This window comes from Bufo bufo, chromosome 3 (genome assembly GCF_905171765.1).
Source record: "Bufo bufo chromosome 3, aBufBuf1.1, whole genome shotgun sequence".
In the NCBI taxonomy this organism is placed as follows: domain Eukaryota; kingdom Metazoa; phylum Chordata; class Amphibia; order Anura; family Bufonidae; genus Bufo; species Bufo bufo.
Genome location: NC_053391.1, coordinates 382,181,117 through 382,194,294, shown reverse-complemented (window position 1 = coordinate 382,194,294; position 13,178 = coordinate 382,181,117). Strand labels below are relative to the sequence as shown.

Sequence of the window (13,178 nt, the reverse complement as noted above, 5' to 3'; positions counted from 1 at the left end):
GCTCTTTAATGTGACAATTATCAGGTTTTCCTATTGCCCACATTTGATGGCGCTATGCCCAGCTCTGAGCTGACCCCGCTCAGCAGCTACCAAGGCTTAGAGGGAACACTGGTAGGCTGTTCCTTTTTTCCTTCTAAACATACAGTATAACCTGCCTAAAAGAAAAACTATCTGTTATTCATAGTAACCAATCACAGCCTAGATTTCATTTTTCAAGTTTAGAACATAAAAAGAAAGCTGATAGGTTGCTATGGACAACAGAGACCATTTTGCCTTTAGAGAGTTTCATAACTCTCCCCCAATATGAACAGAACCGATTTGTAAAGAATCTTCCTATTATTTTTTTTAAATTATTTTTTGCATATGCAAGCTACTGTTTCATCTAATTAATGGTAGAACTGTGGGCCTAAAGGGGTTTTCCAGAAATTAATGACTTTTTACCTATGCTGCCTTACCTATTGAAAGAATCATACTTACCTCTTCTCCGGCAATTTGTTCTTGAGCACTGGCTCCCGCTTGTCCATCCTCTGGTCCCTGGCGTGTTTTCTTCCTGCCCGGTATGGACATGGTCATGTGCAACAATGCAGCCAATGACTGGCTTCAGTGGTGAGGTGTCCCCAATTGGCATGTCACCACTGAAGGCAGTCATTGGCTGCAGCAGCACACGTGACCATTTCCATAACTTGGCCTGAAGAAAGCAAGCTGAACAAGGGGAAGCCACCATGCAGGATCGGAACTGTGGGAGGTAGATAGGCGCAACTTTTTCAATAGATGAGGCAGCCTACCAGGCATAAGTAATTTATTACCGGAAAACCCCTTTGAGGCTACTTTCATACCAATGTGAAGAAATGCTGGATTGTTTCTTGCTATATTGTTCACACCCTCACACCAAGTTTGTGGTGTTCATTCATGTTTATGGATGAGCGAAACTTTTTTCTGATAAAATGTATCTGTTTCTTTTTGCATTGAAAAAAAAGAAAAGGAGATGTCATTTTTGCTTCAAAATGTATTTTTCAAAACTGCATTATTTAGGTAAAAACACATGGTGATACACAGAAACCAGTGAAAGAAATCCGGTCATTTGACCTTTCAGCGTCTCATTTTTTGCCAGCTTCTTCTGCTTTCTTGGTGTCGGATGTGCCAATCTGAGCTTGACTCTGGAAAGTTACTGGAATAGTGATCTCTGCAGACTGGATTGCTGGCTTAGGGAGTGGTGCCTCCACTGTCAGAATCCCATCAGGGGAAAGAGTTGAGGTCACGGCAGAATTGTCGACACTCGGGGGAAGACTACAAAAAGAAATCCCAATTAATGCTGATGATTAGACACTGAGCACTGCCTTAAACTGAATGTCCACCTTTAAATACCAGGTAAGAAGGTCTGTGCTTGATAATAAATTTGTATATCTCTATAGTGTTTTTCTTATATAGACTGCCAAATGCCCTACATAGCCATACTTATACATAGTATCAATAAGAGTCAATAATAAAACAGTAAGCAGCTAGTTCCACCTGTACAGATCAGAAGATCATGGGCACTGCAGATACAGAGACTTCTCAATTTGTTTACTTGGTGTACATGTGGAATGCATACTAAAACAGGCCATACATTTTAGATAGCTGTTGGTCAAGTGCTTGTTCAGCCAAAATCTATTTCTTTCAATCACCATATAATAGGGAGAGGTGAATAAGCTCCTGCCAGACACCTCTGTTGGCTTATCTCCTTTGAGAACAAAAGGATCTGGCATGTTACAATCCAATATGTCAGACCCTTTTTTCCTCCTACATCTGCCAATAGGAAAGAATCAGAACACCCTATACACATAAGATTGTTGGCCGATCCTGCTGAAATCATGGGGTTTGGTCTATATTAATCTAAAGAATATGGCCACCTTAAGACTCTGTCTACACATTCCTTGTGCCTTAACTAAACATATAATTGCATCCCCCCTCCTGAAGTTACAGCTCTGAGTGCCAGGGTTAGAACAGGTGCTCATCTTCCCGCATTCCATGTGCTAATAACAGGGAAGCTGATTTGGCTTTGCAACTGTCTCTTGGACATACAGTACAGACCAAATGTTTGGACACACCTTCTCATTCAAAGAGTTTTCTTTATTTTCATGACTATGAAGGCATCAAAACTATGAATTAACACATGTGGAATTATATACATAACAAACAAGTGTGAAACAACTGAAAATATGTCATATTCTAGGTTCTTCAAAGTAGCCACCTTTTGCTTTGATTATTGCTTTGCACACTCTTGGCATTCTCTTGATGAGCTTCAAGAGGTAGTCCCCTGAAATGGTCTTCCAACAGTCTTGAAGGAGTTCCCAGAGATGCTTAGCACTTGTTGGCCCTTTTGCCTTCACTCTGCGGTCCAGCTCCCCCCAAACCATCTCAATTGGGTTCAGGTCCGGTGACTGTGGAGGCCAGGTCATCTGGCGCAGCACCCCATCATTCTCCTTACTTTCAAAGTTTTCCCAATTTTTCGGCTGACTGACTGACCTTCATTTCTTAAAGTAATGATGGCAACTCGTTTTTCTTTACTTAGCTGCTTTTTTCTTGCCATAATACAAATTCTAATAGTCTATTCAGTAGGACTATCAGCTGTGTATCCACCTGACTTCTCAATGCAACTGATGGTCCCAAACCCATTTATAAGGCAAGAAATCCAACTTATTAAACCTGACAGGGCACACCTGTGAAGTGAAAACCATTTCAGGGGACTACCTCTTGAAGCTCATCAAGAGAATGCCAAGAGTGTGCAAAGCAGTAATCAAAGAAAAGGTGGCTACTTTGAAGAACCTAGAATATGACATATTTTCAGTTGTTTCACACCTGTTTGTTATGTATATAATTCCACATGTGTTAATTCATAGTTTTGATGCCTTCAGTGTGAATCTACAATTTTCATAGTCATGAAAATAAAGAAAACTCTTTGAATGAGAAGGTGTGTCCAAACTTTTGGTCTGTACTGTATGTATGAATATTATGTGCAAATGTTCATACAAATCGTTGCCTCCCAGGATGTTCATGTGTGAAGTTCTTGCCATAAACTGTATATCTACATTGTTATGCATAATGGTAAAGGTAGCCAACAATACAATTCAAGATGAAGACAAGTTCACCAGCAGGTTAATTGTTAGTGTGGAATAGAATCAGAATGAACGTTAATGGGTTCCTTGGCTGGTTTCCCATGTGTCATCTCTCTTATGTCTAAGGCAAAACACTTTATCTCTCTTTGTACTTGGAATCTAACATTGAACACCATATAACAGTGAGTGACAAAATATTATCTGAGATCCTCCAGTGGAAATTTCAGTCTCTGTAGAATTGCAGTACATTATCTAGTTGAAAATAACCAGACATATCTTCGGCTTTGGGGCTTTAAAAGGGGCCATCTAAATCTAGGCTTGCACAAAAAATAGCTGTCAGCTGATAACTTCTCTGACTAAGGGCTCATTCACATGAACGTATTTTGCCTTCCGTATACGGGCTGTTTTCTGCGTTCCGCATGAGGTCCTTATACGGAACCATTGATTTCAATAGGTCCGCAAAAGATGCGGACAGCACTCTGTGCGCTGTCCGCATCCATTGCTGTGTTTTGTGTCCCCGCAAAAATTATGAGTCCTGTCCTATTCTTGTCCATTTTGCTGACAAGAAAAGGCATTTCTATAATGGGCCTCCTGTTCCGCTCCGCAAATTGCAGAGGGCACACGGGCATCATCCGATTTTTGCGGACCACAAAAAACGGCACGGTCGTGTGAACAAGCCCTAACCCATAAATATGTCATTTTATCTGGAAACATTGGGTATGTTCTTTCAACAGGGTGTATATAAAATGTAACATCTTGAAATAGGGATGTCTCACAGTTTCCCTGGTCACAGTCTGCCTGTATCCTGCATTTTTTCCAAAGAGTGTAGAGACCTTGCAGTTTAGGCCAATTGATCGTAGCCTCCAGATCAAAAGATTAGAGGGCTTCATAAATTGAACTGTTTTATGGAATCTCGTTGCCCATAAATGAAACCAAGCTCTCAAGACCAGTCCACTCTGAGTCCATAGTGAAGAAGCACTACTACTATTATTAGTTTTAATATACATGGTCTAAATCATTACAGTTAATAGAGTTTAAAAATATGATCTAATCTGCAGGTGCTATGTTATAGAGCATGGAGGACGTGAGTAGATGTATCTATAGTTTTATGAGAGAAGACTGAGTATTACTTGTATTTTATTTCTATACTTAGGAGTCCAGTGGGTGGTCCTATTTTGTGACTGAACTCTCTCTGTGCATGCACACTCCTACTGGGAAGACTGTCAGTTGCTGATAACACTGCCCACTGGACTCCTAAGAATCATAGAATTTAAAAATAATGTGATGGTTTTCTTGTAGATTCACAGAGACTGATCACTTTCTTGACCATTTAAATCACATAACCTGTACAGTATATCATATATTGTGTAATTATTTATTCAACAATTCAGACGGCACACCAATTTTTGTTATGCTTGATTATTCTTTTTTTAGCCGGACATGGTGGTACACTGAACAACGTTTCGGGCAAATTAAATGCCCTTCATCAGGCAAGCGTGCGTCCACTTAAAAGCAGGGAGAGCCGTCGTGCACTCCCTGCTGTCAAGTGGATGCACGCTTGCCTGATGAAGAGCATTTAATTTGCCCGAAACGTTGTTCAGTGTACCACCATGTACGGCTAAATAAAGACTAATCAAGCATAACAAAAATGTATGTGCTGTCTGAATTGTTTAATACAAATTGAGTTCCAAGAGGTGGAGCCAGGAACACACCCTTGACGAGCACCCACATCAGCCAGAATAGATAGAGTGCTGTGATCACCTTGGATTACTATATTGTAATTATTTATTCAGTTATAGCTCGTCATTGTACGAACTCTGGAAAGCAGTATTTTCTGATGGAATGGTTGTCGGGCCCTCCAAGAAATAGAAATATATATATACTCACGTGTATTTTCTGGTAAAGCATCTAGAAATAAATCCATGTTCGTCTTGTTTCTCCTCGTGCTTTCCTAAAGGATTTCAAATATGTTATCATCATCATTTAATTTCATCTTAAAAGTGAACATAATGAATATGCAGATGTAAAGATACATTTCGGTTGAAAATAATAGCTTATCCTATATACTGTATCTTGTCCCCATAAATAATCATGATTCCTTCTGGTATCCACAGTATATTATATTAGCTGGCAGAGTCAATGGTATAGTCTGAATCTGTGGCAGTGTCCTAATTTGCTAAAATTTGTCAGTCCTGTAAAACTGATATAGACTCGAGTCTTAAAGGGGTATTCCAGTTATATTAAATTACCCCCCTATCCACAGGATTAGGATCCAATAGGATTAGATTGGTGGGGGTCCTACTGCTGGGACCACCACCAATCACGAGGATGGGAGCCCCGAACCCCTTGAAGCCCTCAGAAACAAACAGCACAGTCAGTCAGGCATGCACATTGCTATAGGAGTTCCGGAGACAGCTAAGCGCTGTACATGGCTATCTCTGGAACGCCCATAGAAATGAATGAAGTGGCTGACTACATGACTGACTAGCTGTTCTGTTAATTTCAGGGGGCTCTTGAGGTATGAGGCCCAGATTCTCATGATTGGAGGGGATGCCAGTGCTAGGACCCTCATTGATCTAATAGTTATCCCGTATCCTGGGGATTAATAACTTAATATAGCCGGAATACCCCTTTAAGCCTGGTGATATTACAATATGTCCGCAATTAGCTTACAAGCTCCAAGATGTATGGGCCTCCAAGATGTATGTATCACTTACTATATCTACTCTCCCAAATGACCTACTAGCTACAGTAGAACTAACATGGTCTAAAAATACTACTTTTTTTTAATGGTATTAAAATGTATGAATTTTGTTACCCACCAGCTCTTTCTATTGTACCTGTATTTACATAGAAAAGACAATTATGTGTACATGGCATTTCTACTTTGTTTTATGTGTATGCTATTTACTATAAAACTATTTAAAAGAATGAAATGTATTGACAGTTGACATATAAAGAGAATTTAGGTGGACCATAGTGAGATCGGTGGCACAAAGCAAGTATTTAATATATAATGCAAAGAAAATACTGTCAGGTTAGTTCTATGTTCCATTAAAAGAATACATTTGCTATATATACTTGATGACCAAGTTAAAGAAGGCATTATGCTCTATATCTGCATACTATGTCACAATGACTCAGGTCACTAAACAGCTAACATTTATGATACTGAGAAAGGATTAAGTTAATCTTTTAACTCTTGTGGTCAGATAATTTGCTGTATAATTGATGCAGCTAGAGCTGGCTATGCCAAAATCCGTGTTACCATCTTATCCCATAGTAAATGAATCTTTTATGTGAAAAAAATCTACAATATTATACAATGGCATCAGTTAAAGCTCAACCCTATTCAGTATGAGAGGGACTTATGAGCCCCGGGGTGCAGGTTGACTACATCATGAATTGCTATAAAGGCATGTCCTCTTTACACCATTATACATAGTGCTTCACAATAAGCATCACCTTCCTGCATTATAGACGAAAAGCAAACTAAAAGTCAGATTAATATTTAATGTGCAGAGCCAGTGCTATCCATTACAAAATCACTGTAGTTGCAGTTTATATCCTTCCTTTCTTCTAGAAAGAACAGTCATGGTTGGTGTAAGCATAGAGCCAATTATTCTTCTGGTAGGTGACTTTTGCATTATGTAGATCATGAAGTAAGAGGTGACTCTGCTTTCCGCAGTGATAGTCTGATCCCTACGTCACCACCATCTATTTCATTCTAGAACAGTTGAAGATCTCTTGTTCTTGAAAGCGCATTGCTTGCATATTTGCTTTCATATTGTTTCATCAATACAAGTTCCATGCAGGTCTTCTACTGATTTAAAACCACATTTTGGAAGACCAGCTTTTGGTTAACTAAGAAGATGGGGCAGATATGACAGCTGTAGAAAAGCTGAGGTCAAGAATATGGGAGCAACAATGACATAGGCTCAAAAGGACAGATAAGAAACACAGAGCAGTGGTGCATTAATATTACATATTTTGTGATAGTCATTACGGGTATGGTGGCTATACAGTAAATTACCTCTTCAAATACTCATATATATCTCTCTAGTGGTAGAAATGCATTGGCCCAGCACATATTTCAGTATACAGCACATGGGAAAGGGTTACTTGGCTTTGTGCATTATTTATGTGTTGATGCCTGGCCGAATGCTGAGCTAGAATACATACTTTAAGAAATATTACTAGTAGGTTTCTAGTTGCTTTACTAATGGCAGTATTTTACAGCTTTCGAGTTGTGCAGAGTGCAATACAGCGACTATAGAATTTTATGGGGCTTTACAGTACCTGCGTATGCCTCCTCATACCAAAGCATGTAGGAAAAATGTGGCCTACTGTATTATACAATGTATTACATATACACTTGGAGGCACCATACTGCAGTAACGTATGGCTCTGTAAACAGGGTAAACAAGGGAAACAGGGTAAAGCATTTCAAGTGGGGTCTCCCCTCTTTATCAGACCCTCCTGGATCTGCTGAAGAGATGAAACTGTATTGAAACAAATAACCCTGCTCCCTTGTTTTATCTTTTTACCTTATAAATGATCTCTTCTTCAGTTTAGTACTCAGTATCCCTCCCCACTATTTCCTCATGGTATTTCTGACCTCCTGTCTGGAGTGTCAGTGTGACTGAGAAACCTCTGGAGGGGATCTTGGACTTTGCTGTGGTTGCTTTCTAGCAATACACCTACAATCCAGTGGAAATCTGGTGAGCAGCCACCAATGGTCCTAGGGCCTTTTGCCTTTAATTGTTTTTGCACATGGTGCACCTCAATTTTATGTTTGCATTTGGTTGTATTATTCAGTCATGGTATGGTGCTATTACCTGGTTATAGTATGCTGTAGTCATCCAGTCACAGTGTTGTTTTGTCACTGTATGGTTGTATTATCTGGTCACAGTGTAGAGATGTTTTCCAGTTACTCTATGGTGGTATTATTTAGTCTCTGTATGGTTGGGTTCCCTGTAATTATGATGATTTGGGGGTAGGGGTTTACAGATTCAAGATTTTTGTGCAGCATTCTAGAATAGCAAAGTCACCCTTGTTATGTTATTTGCAATGAAAGTCAAAAAAGTATATCATAAGTAAAACTCCTGTACCAAACACATTACTATGCCTCAACATTTCCATACGTACTATTATGTGTTTCCTGGTGGATTACTACATGTACAGTAATAACTCACTCTGTTTGTATTTTGTATCTTTTGAGCCTACAGTATAAGGCTACTTTCACACTAGCGTTCGGGTGTCCGCTCGTGCGCACCGTTTGAAGGGGCTCACGAGCGGCCCCGAACGCATCCGTCTGGCCCCAATGCATTCTCAGTGGAGGCGGATCCACTGAGAATGCATCCGCCTGCCAGCGTTCAGCCTCCGCTCCGCTCAGTGAGCGGACACCTGAACGCTGCTTGCAGCGTTCGGGTGTCCGCCTGGCCGTGCGGAGGCGAGCGGATCCGTCCACACTTACAATGTAAGTCAATGGGGACGGATCCGCTTGAAGATGACACAATATGGCTCAATCTTCAAGCGGATCCGTTCCCCATTGACTTTCAATGTAAAGTCTGAACGGATCCGCTCAGACAACTTTCACACTTAGAAAATTTTCCAAGTTTTAATGCAGACGCATCCGTTCTGAACGGATGCGAACGTCTGCATTATCGGAGCGGATCCGTCTGATGAAACATCAGACGGATCCGCTCCGAACGCTAGTGTGAAAGTAGCCTAACCAAGCAGGCTTTCATGAGTATAGAAGAATTATTTCACTTTTAAATAATTAACCCTGGCTACTTTATAAAATGAGCAGGTTCGAATTGTTGCTAAGTGAAGATGGCATTATGCCTTGTTATTGTATTAGAAGGCTTTTAACATGTCATTTTTATTAGAATATTAATCTCATTAAGTTGGGTAATGTGTATTCACTCCCTGATTGATGACTAAAATGTAGAGATGATTTTTTTTCTTGGTGCTAACAGAACCGTTCTGTATGGTCAACCACTCCTGATGATGAACTTTACCCTGTATGGGTCAATTAAACACTAATTCTCCATATCTCTTGAGATATTACATTAAACATTTACTAGAGTAGAAACATGCTATGAGATTTCAGATTAATTCTTTAGGTTCCACCTATCTTAGTGCAAGTAAGAACAGAAAGGGGGAGATTTATCAAACTGGTGTAAAGTAGAACTGGCTTAGCTGCCCATAGCAACCAATCAGATTCCATCTTTCATTTTTCAAAGCTCCTTCGGAAAATGAAAGGTGGAATCTGATTGGTTGCTATGGGTAACTAAGCCAGTTCTACTTTACACCAGTTTGATAAACCTCCCCCAAAATGTTTTTAATACCTTGAATTCTGAGTATTCATGCATATTATTCATTCAACAAGTTTTAGATATGTAATTAAAGCACAATATGTATCATTGTACCTGTAATTTCCACAATGCCATCCTTCGTTTTCACAACCAGTTCTTCAGGAGAAAAATGATTGACATCCAGACTGACCTTCCAGCGGTCTGATGTTTGTTGGATCTCAGAGATTCCACTGCTGAGTTGCCGACTTAGAACCCTTTGAAAATCAGGCACAGTTGCGCCAGCAGGTGGAACTACAGCTGGCGTAGTGGGTGGTACAACATCTAATGACTGACTTGGAAAGAGACGGACATAGCCTGGCCAGCTAGTGCTAGGCCACTGGTACCAGTCTTCAGGTATCCTTGGCATACCAAATGACTGGTCAAACAATCGGTTGGTTCCTTGACACCAGTCCCGGAATGGTTCCCAGCTAGGGGTACGGAGGAAAGTAAAGGGTATTCTACGTTCAGACATTCTTGTTTGCTTTGCTCGTTGATCAGTTAGACAATCTATCTGTGCTCTGTGTGGAACTCAGTCTGCTCTTGGCATTTGGAGGGTGCAGCTGTTTTATGGAGAATCCAGGGTTTATTTTTAGAAGTTGGAATGAGTGAGCTATAACTGGAAATAACTCAAGTAGTTGTGATAGAAAGGTCTCGAGTCTCAGCATAACAATGCAGTGACAGGCTACTAGAAATATACTTTACACTGTATACATGTATGTACACTGACATAGTAGTAGTTGAATAATATATAGAAGCTTCTTCGAGAACATATGTGCACAAGACCTCTGATACAGTGTAATTTAAAGAAGTCTAGGTATAAAATAGTATAGTGGCTCACTTGTCTACCCACATGTAATAGGTGCTCTATGTCTGGCTGATTCACCCAATCAGTAAAAAAGAAAAAAAAGAAAAAATGTATTGTTTAGACAGGCACTTTATATCCGGAGTCATACAGAGGCAATAAGTACAAATTATTAAATAAAATAAGAACTAAAACATAGAACAAAAAAACCCCCCCCCCCCCCCCAAAGAGTGCAACTAAAAATATTGAATAATAAATATTCGCTAAAAGAGACACAAAAAGGGCAAAAATGACAAATATCGAAACCACCAGAGACAAGGGTATGGTAGGTTATTAGCCGTACCTGGTTGATGCACTAGGCCGTACCTAATTAAATTTAGATCAGGTATAGACACATATATAAGCAGTAGGTACAGTCTGCATCGATTAAATAAAGAATCTTTTGCTTAAAAGACAGATAGTGCAGATCATTATCAACTCCATCAGGGACAGTTTCCCATATCCAGGGTTAGCGGACAATATATGGCGTCCCACTAATATAAACAAACTGAAAAAAATGGCGTGGTGTTAAACAGGCAGGAAGTGCCTGTTTGAGCACTTCCTGCCTGTTTAACACCACACAATTTTTTTTCTGTTTGTTTGTATCTAGAGATGCCTGGAGGTGTATAAACTCCTATTTAAATGAGCCTGTTTTCCATCCACTGGCTACATTCAGGTGCACCTGCGAGGCCTGGGCCATATCAGCCAGTCTTGAGTGGGACTCGCAGACTCCTCCCTCCTCCCATTGCTAGCATGGTTACATGCTGGAGGTAACTGGTGAGGCATCTGTGAGTCGGACCTCATGCTCCTATAATTCGCCCACTGGCCCCTGGCATTGCCCATACTGCTCAGGTAGGTGAGTGTTAGGACCCAAGCTACTTGAGAAACCTTGGTGAGGTGCCTGGGCTCAGACATGTCCTCCACAGTAGGATATGTTGGCTAATCTCTCAATTTTAAAATCAGTTTGAGGATTTAGTAGTACCCCAGAGTGCACCTGTCTTTGCTATTATTATATTGTCCCGCTAATATACAATGAAATGGGGGCATGGCCACAAAGGGCTAGCATTGTCAAAGTTAAATGTTGTTATGTTGCCCCAATGTGGTTTTAGACAGTCGCTAGTTCAGTCACAATAATTTATACTGTGCAGCATAGAACGTGACATATGAACTTGCTTGAAGATTTATATCCAATGTTGTAGGTCACAGGCGATTATGTTACAATGTTTCAAATATGTTTCCAGTGAAATAATTGTAGCGTGATATAGTTCAGTAGTATAATCAAATAAATTGCATTGCACAGTAGTACGATACATATAATCACTTGGGGCACTGATGCCAATGTTGTGGATAGCTAAGAATTATATCGCAGTAGTTTGAATATATGTCCCATTCGTTAAAAGTTGTTATAGTAGCAAACCAACACTACCCAGTGCTTGCAGTTGGCGTCCCACCATGCACGGTTGTGTTGGCCGCTATTACCTGTCCCGGCGTCTTCACGGGCTATTGCCGCTGGTATGTGCCTGGTTCTCTGTGCACGTCTCACAAGGTGCTGTGAAGCTTGGAGTCCCACGTGTCTATTAATCAGTCTGTTGGGATGCGTGCACAGGCCGGCGCAGACAGGTTTTTAAATTAATGGAAGCTTTTCCACTCAGTACATGAAGTCTGGCTCCTCTCGAAATGGAGTGTGCGGGTATTATAATTGTTATACCAGACGTGTTTCGAAGTCTAACTCTGACTTCTTCATCAGTGGTTACCCGCATATTCCCATTGCGTTCCTTTTATACACTTATCAAGCTGTACATAAAAGCTGGAGTGGATATTCTTTCTTTCTTTGGGAACATTCCACCGCATTCCAAGTTCCCTTCTGCTTAAAATTTTCAGAATTGAGTCATATGTGGCATTAGTCCATTAAAAGAATGTTTTTTCATTGGCCAAATATCTTTCTATATTTTTAATCTTAGTGCCTTTAATGTTTTTCATATATTTTTTACATGTTTTTATATATATATATATATATATATATATATATATATATGCCTTTTTATACTTACATGTTGATATTTGCATATCTAGATTTTTACATTTTTGGTCCCCCATGATTTATCAATATATACAGGTTCTTCTCAAAAAATTTGCATATTGTGATAAAGTTCATTATTTTCTGTAATGTACTGATAAACATTAGACTTTCATATATTTTAGATTCATTACACACAACTGAAGTAGTTCAAGCCTTTTCTTGTTTTAATATTGATGATTTTGGCATACAGCTCATGAAAACCCCAAATTCCTATCTCTAAAAATTTGCATATCATGAAAAGGTTCTCTAAACGAGCTATTAACCTAATCATCTGAATCAACTAATTAACTCTAAACACCTGCAAAAGATTCCTGAGGCTTTTAAAAACTCCCAGCCTGGTTCATTACTCAAAACCGCTGTCCAGAAGGCCATCATTGACACCCTCAAGCAAGAGGGTAAGACACAGAAAGAAATTTCTGAACGAATAGGCTGTTCCCAGAGTGCTGTATCAAGGCACCTCAGTGGGAAGTCTGTGGGAAGGAAAAAGTGTGGCAGAAAACGCTGCACAACGAGAAGAGGTGACCGGACCCTGAGGAAGATTGTGGAGAAGGACCGATTCCAGACCTTGGGGGACCTGCAGAAGCAGTGGACTGAGTCTGGAGTAGAAACATCGAGAGCCACCGTGTACAGGCGTGTGCAGGAAATGGGCTACAGGTGCCGCATTCCCCAGGTCAAGCCACTTTTGAACCAGAAACAGCGGCAGAAGCGCCTGACCTGGGCTACAGAGAAGCAGCACTGGACTGTTGCTCAGTGGTCCAAAGTACTGTTTTGGGATGAAAGCAAATTTTGCATGTCATTCGGAA

General features: G+C 40.2%; 1 protein-coding gene across 1 annotated transcript; it reads right to left on the bottom strand.

Moving 5' to 3' along the window:
• Nucleotides 1-991: 991 nt before the first annotated feature.
• HSPB1 (heat shock protein family B (small) member 1) lies at nucleotides 992-10,006 on the bottom strand. The gene is made up of 3 exons (XM_040424725.1): nucleotides 9,530-10,006; nucleotides 4,983-5,046; nucleotides 992-1,287 (listed from the first exon to the last, which is right to left on the bottom strand). Exons 1-3 carry the CDS (start codon nucleotides 9,924-9,926, stop codon nucleotides 1,098-1,100), a joined length of 651 nt encoding a protein of 216 aa, XP_040280659.1. The 5' UTR covers nucleotides 9,927-10,006; the 3' UTR covers nucleotides 992-1,097.
• Between the last annotated feature and the right edge of the window lie 3,172 nt (nucleotides 10,007-13,178).